At 43.8% G+C, this 25,424-nt stretch overlaps 1 protein-coding gene across 1 annotated transcript in view; it reads left to right on the top strand.

The window, feature by feature from the left end:
- The window catches only part of LOC100087882 (sodium/hydrogen exchanger 9B2-like), a 69,082-nt gene that overhangs the window by 10,938 nt on the left and 32,720 nt on the right, over positions 1–25,424 (top strand). The window contains exons 2-7 of the mRNA XM_029076598.1: positions 5,855–5,957; positions 6,049–6,144; positions 8,171–8,351; positions 20,207–20,377; positions 21,802–21,944; positions 23,552–23,679. Of these exons, the coding sequence (XP_028932431.1) occupies positions 5,865–5,957; positions 6,049–6,144; positions 8,171–8,351; positions 20,207–20,377; positions 21,802–21,944; positions 23,552–23,679 (812 nt within the window). The 5' untranslated portion in view covers positions 5,855–5,864. The remainder of the gene's footprint in view (positions 1–5,854; positions 5,958–6,048; positions 6,145–8,170; positions 8,352–20,206; positions 20,378–21,801; positions 21,945–23,551; positions 23,680–25,424) is intronic.

Below are 25,424 nucleotides of genomic sequence, written 5' to 3' on the forward strand. Positions count from 1 at the left end.
GGATGGATGTGGTAGGATGTGGGCGAGAGGTCGGCAGCAAGATAGACGAGATCGAGGTACATTGAGAAGGTTAACATTAGAGGAACCAAGGGTGTGGTCTGGGTTGTAGTAGGAGAGTAGTGAGGTGAAGTAAGGTGGAGCAAGGTGATTAGGGCTTTCAAGTTAGGGGTTTTCATTTGAAGCAGAGGTGAATGGGCAACCACTGGAGTTTCTTGAGTGGGGAAACAAGGTCTGAAGGTTTTTGAAGGGAAATGATTCAGGCAGCAGAATGGAGTATGGACTGGAGTGGGGAGAACAGGAGGCAGGGAGGTCAGCAAGGAGGCTGATATACTAATCAAGGTGGGATAGGATTAGTGCTTAAAGGTGTACATCTTTTAAAGTCTGCCTCTCCTGAGCCCTAAACTACAAATTTAAGTTAATTTTTGAAAAATAATCTGCTTCAGAATACCTATGGATTGGTAATTGCTTTTGGCCTTGTTGAGATTTTTGTAATATATTTTACAGACATCAGCATCATTTTAATCAACTCTTTCATGCAGATTCTCATTACTAATGTCTCAGGACCAAGGCTTGCCATCATTCCCAACAGGAGCCTCCATCATCATCATCATTGTTACCATATTTTGCATGTTTTTTTCCTCAGAAATTATTCCAAGAAATATTTTTAATATGAACTGCTAAATAAAAATAATGAAAAGGAATCTTGGTTTGAGCTTTTTCTGCCCTTTATGATGTAGGATTCTAAAGTTGCTATTTGAAAGTGATTAGGAAAAGATAATGGTGATGATGATGATGATGATGGGGTCTCCTGTCAAAATAATGGCTGTGCTTAAGCCCCATCACCGAGTCTTTTTTTTTTAATGGTACTTGTTAAGCACTTACTCTGTGTCAAGCACTGTTTTAAGCGCTGGGGTAGATACAAGTTTATCAGGTTGGACACAGTCCTTGTCTCACACAGGGCTCACAGTCTAAATTGGAGGGAGTAGGATTTAATCCCCATTTTACAGATGAGGTAACTGAGGCACAGAGAAGGTAGGTGGGCAGGACAACCAACTAGAGATTGATGTGAAGGCAGTAGGAAATCTGAGACTGCAGAGGAGGAGGATCAGGGCTAGAGATGTAGATTTGGGAATCATATGCATAAAAATGGTAGTTGAAACCATGGGAGTGAATGTCTTCTCCAGGGGAGTGGGTGTAGGTGGAAAATTAAAGGGGACCCAGAACTAAGCCTAATTGAGCCAGAGTTAGGAGGTGGGAGGCAGAGGAGAAGCCTGTGAAAGACACTGAGGATGACTTGCCAGAAAGATAGGAGGAGAATCAGGAAGGAACAGTGTCAGCAAAGCCAAGAATAGACAATATTTCTAGGAGAAGGAGGTAGTCCACACTGTAGAGGTTGTAGTTGTAGTCAGCCAAGAGGTTGAGGAAGATTAGGATGGAGTAGAAGCTGTTGGATTTGGCAAGAAGGAGATCACTGGTGACCTTTTAAAAGGCAGTTTCTGTGAAGCTAAGGGGGCAGAAGACAGATTGGACAGGGTCAAGGAGAAATTAAGGTCGTTGTGGGCAGGGATCGTACAATCTCCCAAGCACACAGTAAGTGCTTACTAAATACAATTGATTGATGGATTAAGAGAGTGCAGTAGAGTTAGTAGACATGAATGATTTCGGCCCTCCAGAAGCTTGCAATCTAGCTTACAGTGGAGTTTTTTGACATGTATGCTAACTCTCTTGCATTGTATTCTCCTAAGAGCTTAGTACGGTGCTCTACACACATGGACTCTGTAAGTACCGTTAATGGATTGAATGGTAGAAGGGGGGAATGGGACGATAACTGGAGGGAGCCGTGGGGTCTAGGGAGGGTTTTTTAGGATAGGGGATACATGGCCATGTTTGAAGCAGTGGAAAAGAAGCCATTAGGGAATGAATGGTTGAAGATGGTGACCAGAGAAGGAAGAAGAGAGCGGGCAAGTATTTTGTTAACGTGCAAAGGGAAGGGGTTGGAGGTGCAGGAGGAGGGGTGGATTTTGAGGGGATATGGGAGATCTCTTGAGGTACTGCCGGGAAAGATGGGAGAGTTGAAGAAGGGGCAGGAGGAGGGAGGGACTGGAGAATCAAGGGAGATTTTAGGGAGAAAACTTCTGATGGTTTCAATTTTATCAGTAAAGCACATAGCCAAGTTATTAGGGGCAAGAGTTGGGGGGGCAAGAGGACAGGGAGGTTAAGGAGGGAGGAGGAGGAAAAGCAGCATGGCATAGTGAATAGAGCATGGGCCTGAGAGTCATGGGTTCTGATCCTGGCTCTGCCACTTGTCTGCTGTGTGACTGTGGGCGAGTCACTCCACTTCTCTGTGCCTCAATCACCTCTTCTGTAAAATGGGGATTGAGACTATGAGCCCCCCATGGGTCAGGGACTATATCTAACTCGATTTGGTTGTATGACCCCAGCGCTTAGTACAGTGCTTGGCACAAAGTAAGCGCTTAACAAATACCATCTCCCCCCCCCCCAAAAAAGAAGGGAGACCTTCCACTGCTTTCAACACTGTGGATCACCCCCTTCTCCTTGAAACATTTATCTGACCTTGACTTCATTGACACTGTCCTTTCCTGGTTCTCCTCCTTTCTGACCACTCCTTCTCAATCTCCTTTGCAGGCTCTTCCTCCGACTCCCATCCTCTGACAGTGGGGGTCTTTCAGTGTTCAGTTATGGGTCTCCTATTCTCCATGTACACCCACTCTCTTGGAGAACTCATTCATCTTAACACAGATGACTCCCAAATTTACTTCTTCAGGCCTGACCTCTCTGCTCCTCTGTAGTCTCATATTTCCTCCTGCCTTCAGGACATCTCTGCCAAGATCCTGCTAACACCTTAAAGTCACTGTGTCCAAAACGGGATTCCTTGTCTTCCCACCCAAACTCTCTCCTCCGTTTGCCTTTTCCATCACTGTAGGCAATACCACTATCCCCTCTGTCTCACAAGCCGGTAACCATGACATTTTCCTTGACTCATTGCCCTCATTCAACCTTCATAGTCTATTTGTCACCTTAGCCTGTCAATTCTACCTTTACACCATAACTAAAATTCACCCTTTCCTCTCCATCCAAACTCTTACTTTGCCGATCCAAGCACTTATCCTATCCCACCTGGACTACCGCATCTGCCTCCTCGCTTTTCTAAAAAAAGTTCATTTTTCTAAAAAAAGTTCAGTCCACGTCTCCCCACTTCTCAGGAACCTCTAGGGGTTGCCCATTCACGGCTGCGTCAAACAGAAACCCCTTACCGTTGACTTTAAAGTCAGAGGTCATGGTTTCAATTTTATCAATAAAGCACGTAGCCAGGTTATTAGGGGCAAGAATTTGGGGGGCAAGAGGACGGGGGTTGAGGAGGGAGGAGGAGGAAAAGCAGCATGGCATAGTGGATAGAGCACGGGCCTGAGAGACATGGGTTCTGATCCCGGTTCTGCCACTTATCAGCTGTGTGACCTTGGGCAAGTCACCTAACTTCTCTGTGCCTCAGTTCCCTCATCTGTAAAATGGGGATGAAGACTGGTAGCCCTACGTGGGACAACCCGATTACCTTGTACCTACCCCAGCGCTTAGAACAGTGCTTGGCACATAGTAAGCGCTTAACAAATACCAACATTATTATTATTTAAAACATTCGCTCAGTTTGCCCCCTCCTACTTTACCTCACTGATCTTGTACTAGAACTCAGTTTACACATTTCACTCCTGTTGTGTCAGCTTGCATAATATGCCTCAATCTAGTCTGTCGCACAACTGACCACTCTCTCCACCTTCAGAGCCCTCCTAAGGTGACACCTCCTTAAAGAGACCATCCTATATTGACCCCTCTTTCCCCGACTTCCTCTCCCTTCTGTGTCATCTGTGTACTTTTTGGGCACTTGGGATTCACCCCACCCTCAGCTCCGCGGCCCTTATGTACATATCTGTAATTTATTTTAAAGTCTTACTCCCCCTCTAGACTGAAAACTCACTGTAGGCAGGGACTATGCCTACCAACTCTGTTGTATTGGGCTCTCGCAAACATTTAGAAAGGGCTCGGTAAATACCATTGATTGATTAAGAGCCAGACACCAAAGTCACTCCAAAATGCAGAGGTTGATAGATGAAGACAACAGGAAGACAGAAACAGAGGAGGTGGGAGAGGAGGAGGATGACATGAGCTTCAAATGCCATCAAGGGGAGAGGTGGAAGGGGTGAGGTGATGCAGACACCGGTGTGTGTTAAGGGCAATCTCTTCCCCTGGAAGGGAATTATTATGAGAGGCATTCCTGTATTACATCCAGAAAAAGCTTGTAGCCCTTCCACTGAGGGTTGTAATATAAATTATGTAAGATAATTCTTCTGAAATAAAATTTTCTTATTTATTCAAATGTAGAGTTCTAATATTATTCCCTTGTGGCATGCTATTTTTCTTCCATGCTAGATGTATCAATTTAATTTAATAGTTTAGCATAGGAAGTGTTGCACTATTTTCATTTGTGTTTTGTGAAGGATTTAAGTTCGTCATGGAGGAATGGGTGTTTGAAACATAAGCAGCATCTTTCAGGGGAAATTGACTGTGAAGTAAGGTTTAGGGCCCCGAGGAAACAGAAATAAAGTCTGTTTTCAAAAACTTTATAATCCCTATTAAACTTTGGGATTCTTGGAATGTTCCTCTTGTCCTTAGTGGAACTTGTAAGATTTTACTAAATTTAACTGGGTTAGACTGAAGATGCATCTGATAACAGTTTGAATTGGTAGCCTGCAGATACTCAGCATTAATACTGGTATTTTCCATTTTTGATACATTTTTGTTTTTCTTGAAGTCTGCTTCCTTTAATTTGCCCGGCTGCCTTTATGTTCATTACTATGCTTAGAGTCTAGAAATAATAATAAGTATGTTTTTCGCTTTAGTAAATTCTGTTCTTTGGCAGAAAAATGTTTTGTTTTCTGTCCATTTCCTTTAACATATAAAGTAGCTCTTGGTACTAAATGATCACTCATATTTGCAGATGTTTTGAGGCAAGCAGGTAGCCAAAAGTAAAATAGTATTTTCAATAGGGAAATCTTAATTTATAAATAAAATGCCACATTTATATGCATAATTGCCTGCACCCCTTCAGTGTGCAACACCTGATTTATGAAGTGCACATGAAAGATCACTTTTGGTGTCATGTAACTGTAAACTGTGATTGTAACATGGGCAAAAGGAGGTGGAGGAGGTGAAGAAGAAGGGTGAGAGCAGCTCAGTCGAGATGGGGAATTTCTTCATTGAAACTGGCAGCTCGAGGGGAGGAAAAGGAGACTGTGAGCCAGCTGTGGGCAGAGTTTGTCTCTATTTGTTGCTGAATAGTACTTTCCAAGCACTTAGTACAGTGCTCTGCACACAGTAAGCGCTCAATAAATACAATTGAATGAATGAATGAAAAGGCAGGGGAGAGTTAATTCATCAAGTGTGAGACTTGGGGGTGCAGTAAAAGTAAAAAATACGTTCTCTAGAGCCTTTACCCTTTCCTTCCTCTTCCTTGTCCCCTCCCCTCCTTTTTTTATTTTCCTCTTTTTGTTCCACTATTACTAGACTTCCCTAGCTCCACCTGTTTGGTGTTGCATAAATTATGCAAAAAGTGGGGTAATTATGTGAGTAAATATGGTAACTAAAATTAGAGCTAAAGGAGATGTTGTGACCATGGTGAGGTCTGCCTCGGTTGAGATCATTCCCTGTGTGTAATATTGAAGAGAAATTCAGAGTGCTAGAAAAATACTGTGGAAAAAGTGGTCATGTTTTTGACTCATTTCCACTCTATGCATTTTCCTGTTTCTCTTTTTAAAAACTGTTTTTTCCATCGTCATCGTAGTTTGCCCAGTATGGGAAATGAAGATAGCCCAGCTGACGGTGAAAGCCCCGAATCAGTAACTGCTGCAGGAAATCAAATTATTCCCCTGAATCCAAAATCACAGGTATAGTCACTGTTGTTTTGAAACTGTATTCTGTGATGAGAGGAAGAACATTTCAATGTTTTGAAAACAGTCTGTAAAACTTCTTTTCCAGCCACATGTTTGGATGCATGGAAAGGGGCAACTGCTGCCAGGGCAGGTGGAGTGTTCTGGGTGCCAGAGGAGAGGTCAACCACAGGGCCAGAATACGGTGAATTTACTTAGACTGTGGACCCCATGTGGGACGGGGACTGTGTCCGACTAGATTATCTTGTCTCTACCCCAGCAGTAAAACAGTGCCTGACACATAGTAAGTGCTTCACAAATACCATAAGTATTATTATTTAGTAAGGCCAGAGCTGTATGTTTCACCCATGAAATGACAGGCTGCAGACACGGCAGGCAACAAAATGAGTCATACGAAAGAAATTCTCTTGGCCCTAGCCCAGAGGGATAACTTCTGCAAGTGAACTCAAAGGACACAGTGATACCAATCAAACTTCCTTTATTATGGCCCACCCATGACCAGGGCAAAAGGCTCTCTGTAGCTTGTACCAAGGAGAGAGAAGCCTTCAGTAATTCACGTCTCATCTCCGTCCCTCTTAGAACACACTCTCCCAAGCACTTAGTACAGTGCTCTGCACACAGTGCTCAATAAAGAGAATTGATTGATTGAGCCCCATGTGGGTCAGGGACTGTATCTGACTTGGATCTACCCCAGTGCTTAAGACAGTGTTTAGCATATAGTAAGCATTTAGCCAATACTATTCTTTGGATTATTATTATTATTAGTCCCCTTCCAATCTCCCAGCTCTTTCTTACCCCAGCTTCTTCTAGTTGCCTTGAACCCCTATATGCTGGACAGAATGAAAAGATGAAGAGATCACACAGCCTCCATAATAACAATGATGTATTCGTTAGGCACTTACTATGTATCAAGCACTGTTCTAAGCGCTGGAGTAGATACAAGGTCATTGAAGTGAACATAGTCCCTGTCCCACATAGGGCTCACAGTCTCAATCCCCATTTTGAGGGAACTGAGGCCCAGAGAAGTGAAATGACTTGCCCAAGGTCACACTGCAGGCAAGTGGAGTCAGAATTAGAACCCACAACCTTCTGACTCCCAGGCCCATGGTCTCTCCTCTAGGCTATGTTGCTTCTCCATTACCATTGGTTATTACTGGACAAAAGTCACAGGGGTTGAGCAACCTCTGTCCCCTCCTTGACCTTCCTCATTCCGAAGACGAAGGACTTTAGCGGAGACTGGCCTTGAATTATTGTGGAAAGATCAACTTGCCTCTCAGTAGTTTGTTCACTCTTCCACAGATTTCTTCCCCAGTAGGTGACTTTTACTCTCCAAAGAAGTAGTTTACATGCCCTCCACCAGAGCCTGGGAACTGCTTTGTTTGCATTTTATTCCCTGTTTCTTCCTTATTATTATTATTATTCTGGTATTTGTTAAGCACTTTCTAGGTGTCAAGCACTGTTCTAAGTGCTGAGATAGAAGTTTGCTTGGGCACAGTCTCTGCCCCACCTGAGGTTCCCCATACCCTACACTGCTCCACGCTTCCCATCTAGCCCCTCTATTGTTTTCCGTCCATGGCAACTTGCCCTCCTGCTCCCCAATCCCTAAACTAGGTCCCTTTCCCATTTACTTATCTTGGACAACCTTCTTTACAGTTAGGTCGTGCTTTAGAAACTGGGTGGGCCAAAGCCGTTAGCCTGGAAAAATGGGAACTTTACCAGAGGTAACCTAAAAACTGCATTTTTTGAGTCCTGAGTATTCCAGCAGTCCCTCTACCACCACTTTTTTCACAGTAGTTTTTGTTCAAATATGGGAATAAAATTATTTCATCAAAGACAATTATATTTCCTTTCACTCTGAACTTGATTACATTTGCATTTTTTAAAGCTTTGAGGGAGAACATGTACATGGAAGGGCTTTTTATCACTCTTTCTACAATTCAGGCTCGCTTTAAATCTATTCGAAGGGCACTTTCAAATGCCAGCAAACTTATATAAGGCTACCATATTCAATCCCATATAGTAAACCTTCCAAATGTCAACTCATTAATTACTAATAAAAGACTCTATTACCGTAGGCACCAATCCCTTTTTGTCACTGAGCATTTCATTGATGTCAGTGATGATGGGAAGATTTAATTGTGATTAAGTGGCATAGTACCTTCAGAAAATGTACTGTAGCGTTTCTGACAAGGTTTCATTGTTTACCTCAGGAGGACCTAGCTGTGGATCCCAAAGATAGAGACAAAAATGAAGAAGTGGAAGAAACAGTCCTGTTAAAATATCCTGGGCCACAGCCTCCTAGACCACCAACGAAAGCAGAGTTCCCAAGGAAATGGAAATATTTGTTTTCCTGCCCTCCAAAAGGGAAATTTGACGAAATGATAACAAAAAGTATGTATATTCCCAGGGATAGAAATGGTTCACAGTGTGAGGGGAAATGTCACTTAACTTCTCGGTGCCTCAGTTCCCTGATCTGTAAAATGGGGATTAAGATTGTGAGCCCCAAGTGGGACAACCTGATTCCCCTATGTCTACCCCAGTGCTTAGAACAGTGCTTGGCACATAGTAAGCGCTTAACAAATACCAACATTTAAATGTAAAATTAGTTTATAATTGACTATTCACTCATATTTATTGAGAGCTTACTGTGTGCAGAGCACTGACCTAAGTGCTTGGATAGTACAATACAGCAATAAAGAGAGACAATCCCTGCCCACCATGGGCTCACAGTCTGGGAGCGGGGGGAGACAGACAGCAATACCAGTAAACAGGCATCAATATAAATAAATAGAATTATAGATATATACATATATACATAAGTGCTATGAGGCAGAGAGTTGGGGAAGAGCAAAGGGAGCAAGTCATGGTGATGCAGAAGGGAAGGGGAGTTGAGGAGAGGGGGCTTAGTCTGGGAAGGCCTCTTGGAGGAGGTGCACCTTCAGTAGGGCTTTGAAGGGAGGAAGAGCGATTGGTGGGTTTGAGGAGGGAGGGCATTCCAGGCCAGAAGTAGGACGTGGGACAGGGGTCAGCAGTGAGACAGGCGAGAACAAGGCACAGTGAGAAGGTTAGCACCAGAGGAACAGAGTGTGCAGGCTGGGATGTAGAAGAGAGGTGAGGTAGGAATGGGCAGAGTGATGGAGAGTTTTAAGTCCAAGAGTGAGGTGTTTTTTGTTTGATACGGAGATGGATAGGCAACCACTGGAGATTTTTGAGGCGGGGGTTGACATAACGTGAACATTCCTATAGAAAGATAAGCCAGGCAACAGAGTGAAGTATGGACTGAAGTGGAGAAAGGCAGGAGGTTGGGAGGACAGAAAGGCGGCTGATGCAGTAATCCAGTTGGGAAAGGATGAATGATTATACTAACGTAGTAGCGGATTGGATGGAGAGGAAAGTGTGGATCTTGGCGATGTTGTGCAGGTGAGAGCGACAGGATTTGGTGACGGATTGGATAATTGGGTTGAATGAGAGAGCGGAGTCAAGGATTACGCCAAGGTTGCGGGCTTGTGAGGCGGGAAGGATGGTTGTACCATCTACAGTGACCGGAAAGTCCAGGAGATGACAGGGTTGGGAGGGAAGATAAGGAACTCTGTCTTGGACATGTTGAGTTTGAGGTGACAGGAGGACAGCCAAGTAGAGGTGTCCTGAGAGGAGATGCGAGCCTGGAGGGAGGGAGAAAGAATAAGGGAGGAGATGTAGATTTGGGTGTCATCCGCATAGAGAAGGTAGTTGAAACCATGGGAGCGAATGAGTTCTCCAAGGGAGTGAATGTACATGGAGAATTGAAGAGGACCAAGAACTGAACCTCGAAGAACTCCTACAGTTAGGGAATTCTTGGAAGGAGACTGAGAATGAACAGCCAGAGAGATAAGAGGAGAAACCAGGAGAGGACGGAGTTAGTGAAGCCAAGGTTGGGTAATGTATCAAGGAGAAGGGGATAGTCCACAGTGTCAAAGGCAGCTGAGAGGTCAAGGAGGATTAAGGATGGAGTAGAAGCCGTTGGATTTGGCAAGAAGGAGATCATTGGTGAACTTTGAGAGGGCAGTTTCAGTGGAGTGAAGGGGGCAGTAGCCAGATTGGAGGGGGTCCAGGAGAGTTGGAGGGGAGGAATCCGAGGCAGTGAGTGTAGACGACTTGCTCCAGGAGTTTGGAGAGGAAAGGTAGGAGGGAGATGGGGCGATAACTGGAGGGGGCTGTGGGATCAAGGGAGGCTTTTATTAGGATGGGGAGACGTGGGCATGTTTGAAGGCAGTGGAGAAGAAGCCATTGGAGAGTGAATGGTTGAAGATGGTAGTTAAGGAGAGAGGGGAAGAGAGTTTTTATAAGGGGCGAAGGACATTGTCTCAAAAACATTTTTAAAATTCAGTGATTGCTATAACCCTGAAGTTCTGTTCTTGAAGGCCCTCTTTTTTAAGTAACAATTGGTTCTGTAAATTATTTATTTACTTTCACGCCTGCCTTCCATGCTAGACTGTAAGCTCCTTGTGGGCAGGGAATGTGCCTACCAACTTTGTGCTATTGTTCTCTCCCAGCACTGAGTACAATGCTCTGCACCCAGTAAGCACTCTATAAATGCGATTGATTGATTTAGTGGAATTTAGGTTAGGGGGTAATAGATTTGAAGATACTGCAATGACTGACATTTTTCAGTTTAATATTTTTCAGTCTACTCCCAGCGGAATGCTTCAAGCCCTTACCCTTATTTTACTGTATTAAATACTAGTAAGTCCAGAGATACAAAGTATTGCACGGTATAATAAGGTTGAGGCCAGCATCTTGACTAAACTATACGCCATACGATCTGTGAGCAAACAAGTCCTTTCGGGCCAACTCATGGATTGTGTCCTATCCAAAACCCACTAACATTAAGAAAGAACATTCCCTATTGCTTCCATCATGTTCTATCCAATGTGTGTACCGAGAAACTTCCTCCAGGGACTATTTCACTTTTCTAAGTGCTCATGAAATAATACCTGAAGCTATTTCTCTGAAGGAAGTATCGTTTCATTATTGCTGTACCATTTGCAAAGGGTTCACAAAGGAAGTGGTTCGGTCAGAAGCCAACTCCAGAGGAAGAGGGGGACAACCAGCCGGCTACCCATACCCTCTGGAGGGCAGAGGCTGCCATGCTAAACTGGGTGGTTTAATGACCGAATAATAGTTATAAGTGTTCACTGAACACTATACTAAGCTCTGGCGTAGATGCGAAATAATCAGGTCTGACACAGTGCCTGTCCCACACTGGGCTCACGATCCAAGTAGGAGGTAGAACTGGTTGCTGCCAGTGTCTCTTCTAAACCCATCAGGTGGTGATTATCAGGTCAGGTGTGTTATTGAGATAAAACAATCTATCAGTCAATCAATGGTATTAATTGATCACTATATGCTGAGCACTGTACTGAGGGCTGAGGAGAGCCCAGTACAATAGAGTTGGGAGATGTGATCCCTGCTCTCAGGGAGCACAAGAACTTAACTTTCCAGTTGATTTTATTCTTTCATCCTCTAGACTGTGAGTTCCTTGTGGGCAGGAAACGTGTCTACCCACTCTGTTGTATTGTTCCCTTCCAGGCACGTAATACAGTTCTCTGCACACAGTTAGCACTCAGTAAATGTCATTGATTGATTGATGGATCTGTCTTTTTAGGTTTAGAGTTTCTTGGTTTAAACCAAGAAGTTGTAATGAGAGGAGTGTGCTTTCATTAGCAAGTTCAAAGAAAGCTTAAAGAGATCTTAATACATGCCTCTTTTGATGTCGATGAAGGGTCTTGATGAAATTACATTAGGGTCCCCAATTAAAAAAATACTTCAGCTTTGCAAAGTTTTTGATTTACCAGCCACAAAACATAGAGGAGTCACTTTTTTCTCTGGGCTTCAGAATCAGCTTATTGCTGTGCTAGATACCTTGCCTAGGTAAACTGAAAAGACCCAACCCTCCCCTCTAGGAATTTCTAGTCCATAAACCGTCAAATTAGAAAATACAAAAATTGGAGGGAAAGAGTGACAGCATGATCTAATGGAAGAAGCGTGGGGCTGGAAGGCAGGAGACCTGGGTTCTAGTCTCAGCTCCTCCACCTGCCTGCTGTATGACCTTGGGCAATTCATATAACTTCTTTGTTACTCAGTTTCCTTGGCTGATACGTGCTTTCTCTCCCTCTTAGACTGTGAGCCCTGTGATATGATTATCTTGTATCTATCTCAGTGCTGGGCACATAAATAAACACCATCATTATTAAGGGAAAGATTCAGGGGTTTATAAAAAAGCTTATAAGATTTCTCCCTTAAAAAGTGTGCATTCCTATGGAGGAAAGCCTTGGGGAAATAAGGAGAACAGGTAAGTGAAGGTGGGAGAAATGAAAGTAATAAGGAGAGGATGGCAAAGAGAACATGCAAATTATTGCATCTCCTATATAAGAGCTAGTGAAAACTCCCCTCCCTTGGGCAGAGAGCCAGCTAAAATTTGAGGCTGGACCTGTTTGGTCATAATCATCATCATGATGTTAATCCCCACAAACATTTATCGTGTGTTTGTGATTACTCCGGAGCACAGTAAGCCTGACTCAGGAGGTGTTGGGCTGGCCCTGACTCCACTCCACCTCTGTCATCTCCAGGAATCGATCCAAGCCAGGCCCAGGGTGGATACCAGGAGGCAGCAGAGCCCAGGAGCAAAGGCTTGCAGGCTACAGAGATGGAATCCTCCATCCAGCTGGAGTGATCTGTGGGAGAGGAGGCAGGATGGGGCGATCTTTCCCCATCCTCTCTGCCCTCCTCACTGGAACTCCAGGCCTATGTTGGAGTGATTGCTTCACTGATCACCAGCCTGCCACCCCCAACTTCCCATCCCCCACACCCCCGGCTGCTCCCTTCTCTCAAATTAGAGCCTATTCTTGATGAGAATTCTTGCCCAGGCTGGAGTGAGGGATATACAAAGCTAGTGTTTTGGCAGAGTTGACTGCAGCCTTCTTTCATAATTATAATAATTGTGGCATTTATTAAGGGTTTACAATGTGCCAGTCAATCCGTGATATTTATTGAGTGCTTACTGTGTGCAGAGCACTGTACTAAGCACTTGGGAGAGTACGAAAGAACAGTATAACAGACACATTCGCTGCCCACACAAGGAGCATACAGTCTAGAGGAGGAGACTGACATTAATATCAATGAATGAATTACCGATATAATAATAATTATGTCATTTGGAAAGTGCTTACTATGTGCAAAGCACTGTTCTAAGTGCTAGGGAAGATACAAGGTAATCGGGGTGTCCCAAGAAGGGCTCACAGACTTCATCCCCATTTTACAGATGAGGGAACTGAGACCCAGAGAAGTTAAGTGACTTGCCCAAAGTCACACAGCTGACAAGCTGCAGAAGTGGGATTAGAACCTCTGACTCCCAAGCCCAGGCTCTTTCCACTAAGCCACGCTGCTGTGGGGCTGGGAGGGGGGATGAAGAAAGGGAGCAAGGCAGGGCAAAGCAGAAGGGAGTGGGAGAAGAGGAAAGGAGGGCTTAGTCAGGGATTGCCTCTCGAAGGAGATGAGGAGGGTAATTGTCGGATATGAGGAGGGAGGGTGTTCCAGGCTAGAGGCAGGATGTGGGCGAGAGTTGGCGTTGAGATAGATAAGATCGAGATACAGTGAGAAGGTTAGCATTAGAGGAGCAGAGTGTGTGGTCTAGACTGAGGTAGGAGAACAGTAAGGTGAGGTAAGAGAGGGCAAGGTGATTGAATGCTTTAAAGCCAATGCTGAGGAGTTCCTGTTTGATGTGGAGGTGGATGGGCAACCACTGGAGTTCCTTGAGAAGTGGGGAAATGTGGCCTGAATATTTTTATAGAAAAATGATCTGGGCAGCAGAGCGGAATATGGATTGGAGTAGGGAGGGACAAGAAACTAGGAGGTCAGCAAGGCGGATGATGTAGTAATCAGTAGAAGCAGCGTGGCTCAGTGGAAAGAGCACGGGCTTTGGAGTCAGAGGTCATGGGTTCGAATCCCAGCTCTGCCACTTGTCTTTGGGCAAGTCACTTAACTTCTTGGTGCCTCAGTTACCTCATCTGTAAAATGGGGATTAAGACTGTGAGCCCCACGTGGGACAACCTGATTCCCCTGTGTCTACCCCAGCGCTTAGAACAGTGCTCGGCACATAGTAAGCGCTTAACAAATACCAACATTATTATTATTATTAATCAAGTCGGGGTAGGATAAGCCACTGGATTAGTAGCAGTTTGGATGTAGAGGAAAGGGCAGGTTTTAGTAATGTTGTGAAGGTCGAACCAATAGGATTTAGTGATGGATAGACTATGTGGGTTGAGTTAAGAGAGGAGTCAAGGTTATTGCCAATGTTATTGGGCTTGTCCGACGGATGATGGTGCCGTGTACGGTGATGGAAAAGTCACAGGGAGGATAGGGTTTGGGTGGGAAGACAAGATGTTCTGTTTTGGACATGATAAGCTCGAGGCGATGGGAGAACATCCAAGTAGAGATGTCTTGAAGGCAGAAGGAAATGTGAGACTGCGGAGAGGGAGAGAGATCAGGGCTGGAGATGTAGGTTTAAGTATCTACACCCAAATACCACTTCCACCACATAGAGGTGGTAGTTGAAGCCATTTGGACAAATAATAATAATTATGGTATTAATCGCTTACTATGTGACAGGCAGTGTTCTAAGTGCTGGGGTCTTGTCTTATGCCGTCGAGTCGTTTCCGACCCATGGCAACACCACGGACACATCTCTCCCTGAACACTCCACTCTCCATCTGCAATCGTTCTGGAAGTGTATCCATAGAGTTTTCTTAGTAAAAATACAGAAGTGGTTTACCACTGCCTTCTTCCACGCAGTAAATTTGATTCTCCCCCCCCCCCCCGACTCTCTCCCATGCCGCTGCTGCCCAGCATGGATGAGTTTTGACTTGTAGCAGATCTTCTTCCACTTGTTAGCTACTGGCCAAGCTAGGAATGGAATGGGTGGTCAGCAATGTCGGAGACAACTGAGAGGTTGAAGAGGATTAGGATGAAGTAGAGGCCTTTGGATTTGTAGTTGCAGTGATATATAAGTGCTTGGATCAGCATGGAAGCAGTTTGGAGAGGAAAGGGTGGATTCTAGAGTTGTTGAGAAGGTAGAACTGACAGGATTTGGTGACAATTTGAATATGTGAGTTGTATTTTTTGCATGCTTGTTGGGTGGAGAGTGCTGTACTAAGTGCTTAGGACACTACCCTGCAACAGAGTTCATAGGCACATTCCCTGCCCACAGTGAGCTACAGTCCAGAGGGGAGACAGGCATTAATATAAATAAGTTACGGATATGTACATAAAGTGCTGAGGGGCAGAGGGTGGGGTGAATATCAACTGCCCAAAGAGTACAGCTCCACGTGCATAGTCAACAAAGAAGGAAGAGGGTGTTGGGGAAAAGAAGTCTTAATAAGGGAAGGCATTTTGGAGGAGATATCACCTTTATAATACTTTGAAGGTGGGGAGAGTGGCTGCCTGGCATATATGGAAGGGGAGGGAGTTCGAGGCCAGAGGCAGGATGTGGAAAAAGGGACTCCAGCAGTTAGGAAGTGGAGAGGAGCCTGCTAAAGGTGCTGAGAAGGAGCACCCAGAGAGATAGGAGGAGAACGAGGAGAGGACATTGTCAGGTAGTATTTTCAGGAGAAGGGGTTGGTCCACGGTGTCGAAGGCAGCTGAGATCTTAGCTGTACTAAGCACTGGGATAAATACAAGATAATCAGCCCCTTTCAGTCATTCATTCAGTCGTATTTATTGAGCACTTACTGTGTGCACAGTACTGTACTAAGCACTTCAGAGAGTACAATATAACAATAAACGGGCACATCCCCTGCCCACAGTGAGCTCATAGTCTAGAGGGGGAGACAGATGCTAATATAAACAGATAAATTACAGATATGTACATAAGCGCCGTGGGGCTGCGAAGGGGGATGAATAAAGGGAGCAAGTCAGGGCAATAGAGAAGGGAGTGGGAGAAGAGGAAAGAAGGGCTTAGTCAGGGAAGAGCTATTGGAGGAGATATGCCTTCAGTGAGGCTTTGAAGAGGGGGAGAGTAATTGACAGCTATGAGGAGGGAGAATATTCCAGGCCAGAGGCAGGATGCAGGCAAGGGTTTGGCAACGAGGTAGAGGTACAGTGAGAAGTTTGGATTTAGAGGAGAGATGTGTGCGTCCTGGGATGTAGTCAGAGAGTAGTGAGGAGACATAGGAGGAGACAAGGTGATTAAGTGCCTTTAACCAATGGTGAAGAGTTTTTGTTTGACACGGAGGTGGATGGGCAACCACTGGAATTTCTTGAGGAGTGGGGAAATATGTCCTGAACGTTTTTGTAGAAAAATGATCCAGGCTTCAAACTGAAGTATGGACTGGCGTGGGGAGAGACGGGAGGCTGAGAGGTCATCAAGGAGGCCGATACAGTCATCAAGGTGGGATAGGATAAATGATTTTATTAGCGTGGTAATAGTTTGGATGGAGAGGAAAGGGCAAATTTTAGTGATGTTATGGAAGGTGGAACCGACAGGATTTAGTGGCGGATTGAATATGTGTGAATATTGAATATATGGCCCTGTCTCACATGGGCTCACGGTCTAAGTAGGAGGGAGAGCAGATATTGAATCATCATTTTACGGATGAGGAAACTGAGGCCCAGAGAAGTGAAGTGGCTTGCTCAAGGCAAGAGGTGAGTTTGGGATTAGAACTAAGGTCCCCTCACTCCCGTGCCCAAGCTTTCTTTACTAAGCCATACTGCTTCTCAAGCAGCATGACCCAGTGGGAAGAGCCCAGGCCTGGGAGTCAGGGTATCAGGGTTCTGTCCCTGACTCGGCCACCACCTCAATCTCCTTGACCAGTTGGAGATTCTTTTGCACCCTGGGAATTTTCCCAAGATCATTGTTCCACATGGTCCCCTCTTCCTTCAGCCTTGTCCTAAAAAACAATCACTTATTCTAGAGAAAAGGAAGGAAGCAGACAAAAGACAGAAGGAGGGGAAGAAAACTGTGGTTCATTTAGCTCTTTCTTGCCTGATTTGGCTAGACCCTGTGGATTGAAAAGCACTTCATGGGGAATAGAAGCTACTAGATAGGGCTTGGAGGAGTTTGTGGTTTAAAGGGAGATTAGCCATTATCACATTCCGGGTATATCTGTGTGCCTGGCTCCCTAGCTTTCCAGTTCTCCCTTCAGCTCCCATCCCAACCAAGAGAAGCTGAGAAGGGATAGTGGGAGGACCTTCCATGGACTCCGGGTCCACCCCATTTGATTGTAAAGTCTCCAGGGATAGGACCCTTGAATTTTACCTTGTTTATAGGGTATGTTTAGTTCAGTGCTCTGTCCACAGTGTGTTCTCCAAAAATGACAGTAATGGGGATAGTAATTTTCACAAGAGTTGGGGTTCAGAATGGAAGAGTGGGCTTGGGCATATGACTGGTCTAGACCAGAAGAAATTGGGACTTTAAGCCACTTTCCTCCACTACTCAAACCCAGATTTCCTCTTGCCTCCAGGGCATCTCTATTTAGATGTTCTGCCAGGATGTCAAACTCAAATATGTCTAAAAATGAACTTCTCATCTGCCCTACTAACTTTCCCATAACTTTCTACAGCACCATCATCCTCCCTGTCCCGGAAACCCAATCAATCGATAATCAATCAATGGTATTTATTGAGCACTTTGTACAGAATACTGTACTGAGCACTTGGGAGAGTATAATACAGCAGAGTTGTTAGACACAATCCCTGCCCAAAAGGAGCTTACGGTCTAGAGGGGGAGACATATATTAAAATAAATTATGGATAAGAAGAAGAATAATTGTACCTGTTAAGTGCTTACTCTGTGCCAAGCATTGGGGCAGGTATAAGATAATTATGTCCCACATGTGGCTCTTGGTCTAAGAGGGAGAACTTGTATTGAAACCCCATTTTACAGATGATGGGACTAAGGTACAGAAAAGTTAAGTTATTTGCCGGAGGCTTCACAACAGCTATAATAATAATAATTATGGTATTTCTTAAGTGTTTACTATGTGCAGAGCACTGTTCTAAGTGATGGGGTAGATATAGGGTAATCAGATTGTCCCAAGAGGGGCTCACATTTTTTAATCCCCATTTTTACAGATGAGGTAACTGAGGCACAGAGAAGTTAAGTGACTTGCCCAAGGTCACACAGCAGACAAGTGGCGGAGTCGGGATGGGGACCTGGGATTAGAACCCTGGTCCTCTGCTTCCCAGGTCCATGTTCTTTCCACTGGGCCATGGTGCTTCTCTGGGTATATTTGTAAATTTTGAGGGATTGAGTGTGGGGTTATCGTCAGGTGTGTAAAGAATAAAGCTTCAAGTGCATAGATGATGCAAAAGGGAGAGATGTGTAGGGGAAATGAGGGCTTAGTTGGGGAAGACCTCTGGGAGATGTGATTTTACTAGGGCTTTGAAGGTGGGGAGAGTGGTGGTCTGTTGTATATGAAGGGGAAGGGAGTTCCGGGCCAGAGAGAGGATGTGGGTGTGGGATCGACTACGAGATAGATGAGATTGAGGGTACGGTAAGTGGTTGGTGTTAGGGAAACAAAGCATACAGGCTGGATTGTAGTAAGTAATCGGCAAGGCAAGGTAGGAGGGGGCAAGCTGAATAAGGGCTTTAAAGCCAATAGTAAGGAGTTTCTGTATGGGGGAGTGAATGGACAACCACTGGACAATCTTGAGGTGAGAGGAGATGTGATTGAATTGCTTTTTAAGATAATGAGCCAGGCAACAGTGTGAAGTATGATCTGGAATGGGGAGAGACAGGAGTAAAGTAAGCCAACAAGGAGGCTGATGCAGTAGTTGAATTAGTGCTTGGATCAGAAGCAACGTGGCTTAGTGGAAAGAGCAAAGATTTGGGAGTCAGAGGACATGAATTGTAATCCCAGCTCCACCACTTGTCTGCTGTATGACAAGTACAGTACTTGTCAAGTACTTAACTTCTCTGTGCCTCAGTTACCTCATCTGTAAAATGGGGATTAAGACTGTGAGCCCCATGTGGGGCAACCTGATTACCTTGTATCTATCCCAGCACTTAGAGCAGTGCTTGTCACAGAGTAAGCATTTAACAAATACCATAATTATTTATTATTATTATTATCAGCACAGTAGCAGTTTGGATGGAAAGGAAAGGATGGATTTCAGCAATGTTGTGAAGTTAGAATCAACAGGTTTTGGTAACAGATTGAATGTGTGAGTTGAATGAAAGCGATTGAGTCGAGGATAATGCCAAGGTTATGAGTTTGTGAGATAGAGAAGGTAGTGTTGTTATTTACAGTGATGGGAAAGATGGGAGAGGACAGGGTTTGAGTGGGAAGATAAAGAGTTCTCTTTTGGGCATGTTTAGTTTGTGGCGTTGATGGGGCATCCACGTAGAGATGTCCCAAAGGCAAGAGGAAATGTGAGATTGCAGAGAGGGAGAGTGGTCAGGGCTGGAAAGGTGGAGGAACTTGAGTTGGTGAGGGTAGAAGTGGTACAGTGCTTAGAGATAATGAGAACGAGTTTGTGTCCAAGGAGATGAGGGGATAAAGTGAGGTGGAAAGGAGGTCACTGGAGTTGAGGAGTGAGAGGAAGTGGACTGTAGAAGGGTCGTTGGGAACATTCATATTTAAGACCCCAAGGATCAATGTAGGGATTGGAGAAAGAGAGAAGGAATATGAGAAAGGGTTCAAAATGAGTCAATAAATTGTGGGAGGGTCTTGGAGTTGGCTGGGAGGTTGATAGATGACCGTGGCTAGTATCTGGAGTGGGTGGTAGAGGCGGATGATATGGGCTTCAAAGGAAGGGAAAGTGGGATGGGGAGGGGGAATGGCACAAAAGCAGCATTGGGGAGTAAGAAGGAAGCCAACTCTTCCCTCTTTCCCAATTAGTCTTACTCAGGCCTAGCAAAACATTGGATTAATGGAAGCTAAGGAATGTGGTGAAGTACGAGGGTTTTGACCACCGAATCCAAGAGTCAGACTTCTTCAGGTAACTGGAAAAATTGGTACTTGAACCTTGAAAGTTCTCCCTGTAGGGAATCTATCAATGGTATTTATTAAGCACTTACTGTGTGTTCAGTGTCCCGTGTGCTTAACGTACTGGGCACGCTATACCAAGTGCTTGGGAGAGTACAATACAAAAGAGTTGGTGCCTTCAGGGAGCTTATGGTCTAGTCGGGTGGTCCCCATGTGAGTTTTCAATATGTACATTATGTAGAATATCATACACTTATGGGCATTTCTTTTTTTGGCTTACTTCAGGTACCATGATAATTCTGATATGGGCTATAGCCTGGTGCATCACAGGCAAGGAAGCTCTTCCTGGTGGAAACCTATTTGGACTGTTACTCCTTCTGTATTTTGCTATCCTTGGGGGTAAAATTTTGGAATTCATTAAATTACCATCGATCCCTCCATTACCACCTCTTCTTGGTAAGTGTAATGTTAACATTATTGAATTTTAAAGATTTCTGAAGTGGAATACCACAAGTAGGAAGTACAGAACACACATTTCTAAGGAAACCACCCAAAGAATAATTTAATATCCTTCACTTGAGTCAGTAGTTCATTTAACTTTTCTTCTGGAATAGTTTTTTTTTCTGGTTCAGCCTTCTTATTTATTTAGAGTGTTTTTCATTTTGGTATGTGGATTATGGAAGAGTATAAAAAGCCTGGATAACGATTGGATCTTGCTTGGGGGAAGTGGGATGGCAGACTTGAGCCTCTGACTAGAGCTTGAAATTTTCAGTCTAGGTTACCATTGGGCTGCGATTTTGTAACGGGTAACGGGGCTCTTTGGACTAAGCAGTTATGCATTTGCATGGATGCATCAAACTACACTGCATGTATGTAAACTGTCTCTAGCCAAGACTTCTCTTCTAGGAGTTCAAACCATTGTAGCCCTGTGCCTAGAGCAAAACCTGGAGTCCTCGGCAAGACACATAGAAGTTCTTCGCCAGCAAGCTCCCGTCAGATGACCAGAAGGCCGTACCCTAAAGTACCAAGCCCTAGTCAATTAATCAATCAATCAATGATATATATTGAATGCTTACTGTGTGTAGAGCACCATACTAAGCACTTGGGAAAGTACAATACAGCAGAGTTGGCAGACACGTTCCCTGCCCATAAACGAGTTTGTAATCTGGAGCGTCATGGTTAACTCAGTGCTCCTCATGTTAAACCCTGAAAAACCAAATCTGTCCAGTAGAAACAGTTACCTAAACTATCTGGTTTCAAAGCTACACCTGAAAAATTCAAAAAACCTAACAAAATTGGATATAGTAATCTTGGACCGAAAGTTTCCAAACTTCATTCAGCAGTAGTGATGGTATTTATTAAGCACCTATTGAGTGCCACTTGTCTGCTGTATGACCTGAAGCAAGTCATTTAACTTCTCTGTGCCCCAGTTCCCTCATCTGTAAAATGGGGATTAAAACTGAGCTCTGTGTGGGATGGGGACTGTGTCCGACCGATTGCCCCCTATCTACCCCAGCACTTAGAACAGAGCCTGGCATGTAGTAAATGCTTAATAAATACCATAATTATTATTATTACATAGACTGGGAGCTTCATGTGGGACACAGGGATTGTGTCTGACCTAATTATCTTGTATCTTCTTCTGCCCTTAGCACAGTGCTTGTCATACCTCAATTATTATTATCATTATTATTATCAATTGGCAATCCTGGTATGCTAAGAAATGAAGAGAATGTAAATGAAGGCCCAGTTCCTAATCAAATGGGGTTTATCCTCTTTCCAAGTACTCTAATATTTTGAAAGTAATTTTTAATCATTCCTCTACCTTCTCTTCAAAAAAACCCACTCAGTCAAGGCATGCTTGTTTTCTTTCTTTTAAGGGATGTTGCTGGCTGGTTTTCTCATCCGAAATATTCCGTTCGTCAGTCAACAAGTCCAAGTCAGTCACACATGGTCTTCATATTTGAGAAATATCGCCCTTACTATTATCTTGGCACAAGCTGGGTTAGGGCTTGATCCACAGGTAGATATTAACAGTTATACAAGCCCTTAGCCTCTTAGAGTAATAGAAAAGTGGAAGAAGAAGAATTTTGATTATAATTGTATAATTAGAATTGTATAATATAAAGCCTGAGAATTTCTACCCAACTCACCTTTAGTAACGGCATGAAAAGACCAAGCCTTGTATTTCCCTGTCTGCACTGACAGTGAATTTGGCTCTGTACCCCTTAAGCACTTTGATACCCATCCCAGCCCCATAATTGCTATATAAATATTATTATACTCTATCATTTCCCCCATCCCTAATGTAGTTTAATGTCTGGCTACCCCCATAGACTGTGAATTCATTGTGGGCATGGAACACGTCCGCCAACTCCATCGCATTGTACTTTCCATAGTACAGTGCTCCGTACACAGTAAGCACTCAGTAAAGATTGATTGATAGATTGAGGATGAATTGCTACTCTTACGAGAAGCTTCGTAGCTCAGTAGGAAGAGCCTGGACCAGGGAGTCGGAGGACCTGAGTTCTAATTTCACCTCTGCTGCTGTGTGATCTTAGGCAAGTCACTTAATTTCTTAGCACTTCAGTTTCCTCGGCTGTAAAATAGGTTTTCAGTACCTGTTTTCCCTTCTACTTAGATTGTCAGCCCCATGTGGGAAAGAGACGGGGTCCAATCTGCTTGCATTATATCAATCCCAGTGCTTAGTACAGTGTGTTGCACATACCAAGAGTTCAACAAATACAGTTATTATTGTTTTTATCAGTACAATCTGGAATATCTCTGTCATCTGATATCTTGAGGTAGCATTTGGATTAGAGATTTCTTTTACTCATCCTTAGAGATTTATAAATGCTTCAATTTTAATGATCTTTTAATTTAAAAAACAATACCTATCTGGCAGATATTCTGCCATTGTACCACATCATCTGAACAATAATAATTTCAAAAATCCCTTGAAAGATATTTCTAGAACTTATGAAGATACTTATATTAAAAGGAAGAAAAGTAGGGTTATGACCATCAGTCTTTAAGGTTGATCAAAATGCATGAATACTGCATGAATATAAATACTGCATCACTTTAATGGAAGGCCTTTTCCAGGATAGCCTTGCTTAAAATATAAAACTGATCTGTTTGAATCACATTATGTAATAAGTTGGGTGATTTACATCTTCCATGGCACCTGTCTTTTCCTCCTTTTATTGTGTTGAAGTCAGACTTCGTAATTATTGTGTTTTTGAAAAGTGGCTGATGATAAAGACCGTCTATCAGCAGGTATGCATTCTGTTCATTATGCTAATGGTGCCTAGGAATTTGATTCACAATCCCTGAACAAAGAAGACCCTTTTGTGCCTCAAAAATAAGAAGAATTAAATCTTGTTTTTAAAAGGTTATTTTCAGTTTCCTCACTAAATATAATAATATCCACCAAAAAGGATGTGTGACCTGACGGTGGATACCATGTGTGAATCAGGCCAATGAAACATAGTTCTATCCTGTCCCTCTTCATCCTCAGTCAAGATACTTTGTTTTATTTAAAAAAACCAAACTGGATCAGATAGAAGCTTTTTCTCTGCAGTCCACCAAAGAGCTATTTCAAGGTACTTGTTTTCTTTTTCCTTTCAGGCCCTGAAGAAGCTGAAGACCGTTTGCTTTAGGTTGTCCTTGGGCCCGTGCCTTATAGAAGCGTGTTCAGCTGCTGTGATTTCCCACTTCCTTATGCATTTTCCATGGCAATGGGGATTTGTGATGGGGTGAGACTGTCTTCTTTTTTTTTTGACCATGCTATATTCTTGAATTCTTCATTAAAGCTGGAGGAAATAGCCATACAAATGATCTGAAATGCTACTTGTCAAAATATCAGTGAGTTTTTGCTTAACAGTGATGGTGTTCAAGTAACTGTTTTCTCCCACTATGGAAGACAAGCGGATATGGCCCCATTCAAAAATCACCACTTACTCAACCAAGCTCCTGCCCTCAAGCAGTATGGCGCAGTGGAAAGACCACAGACTTTAGAGTCACAGAATTTGGGTTCTAATCCTGGTTCTGCCACTGGTCGGCCGTGTAGCCTTGGGCAAGTCACTTAACTTATCTGTTACCTCATCTGCAAAATGGGGATTAAGACTGAGACCCCCATGTGGGACATGGACTGTGTCCAACTTGATTAGCTTGTATCTGCCCCAGAGCTTAGTACAGTGCCTGACACACAGTAAGCACTTAATAAACATCATTTAAAAAAAGAAAACACAGCGAGGATGCCATTGTGGAGAGGCCCTATCCAAGAGAAGAAGTGGCAGGGGAGTCTCAGCTCACAATAATAATAATAATTATATTTGTTCAGTGCTTACGATGTGTCAAGCAGTGTTCTAACCATTGGGGTAGATACAAGCTAAACAGGTTGTACATGGTGTCTGTCCTATATAGTCACAGTCTTAATCCCCATTTTACAAGTGAGGTAACTGAGATACAGTGCCTTGCCCAAGGTAACACAGCAGACAAGTGGCGGATAATAATACTAGGACTGCAGGGAAGTCAAAGTTCCTATGCAGCAGCAGCCGGGAAATCCCCCACTTAACAGGTCAGTCAATCAGTGGTATTTATTGAGCTCTTTCTGTGTGCAGTCAATCTTCTCTCCCTGACCGCTATCTTCAACCATTCATTTTCCAATGACTTCTCCCCCCACTGCTTTCAAACATGCTTATGTATCCCCTGTCCTCAAAATATCCCCCCCTAAACCCACCCTAAACCCCTTGGCTGCTCCCAGTTATCATCCCAAGTATGCTTTCTGTGTGCAGAGCACTGAACTAAGCACTTGGAAGAGTATGTTTCCTGAGTGCAGAACAATCAGTCAATCACTGTTCTAAGAGCTTGGGAGAGCACAATTCAACAGACATGTTCCTGGCCCATAATGAGCTTCCAGTCTAGAAAGAGAGACAGACATCAATATAAATAAATAAGTGATGTATAATATATAATTTAAAGATATGTACGTAAGTGCTGTGGGGCTGGGAGTGAGGCAAATAACCCCTCCCACCCCTCCAACCCTCTGCTCTTCCCCCTTCCCCTCAGCACTGTGCTCATTTGCATACTTTATTACCCTATTTATTTTGTTAATGAGGTTTATATCTCCTTGATTCTATTTATCTTGATGATGTCTTATTTTTGTTTTGTTCTCATTTGCTTTGCTGTCTGTCTCCCCGGTTTAGCCCATCATTGGGCAGGGATTGTCTCTATCTGTTGCCGAATTGTACATTCCAAGCGCTTAGTACAGCACTGTGGACATAGTAAGCATTCAGTAAGTACTATTGACTGACTGAATGAATGAATATTGAATGAAATGTCCAATGGTCAGAAATCCAACAGCATAGAAGATGCAGAAGGAAGAGCAAGCCTGGGAAAAGAGGGCTTGATGGGGGAAGGCCTCTTGGAAGAGATGTGACCTTAATAATGCTTTGAAGGTGGAAAGAGTATATAGAGGGGGAGGGAGTTCCAGGCTAGG

Source organism: Ornithorhynchus anatinus, chromosome 12 (genome assembly GCF_004115215.2).
Source record: "Ornithorhynchus anatinus isolate Pmale09 chromosome 12, mOrnAna1.pri.v4, whole genome shotgun sequence".
Classification (NCBI taxonomy): Eukaryota; Metazoa; Chordata; class Mammalia; order Monotremata; family Ornithorhynchidae; genus Ornithorhynchus; species Ornithorhynchus anatinus.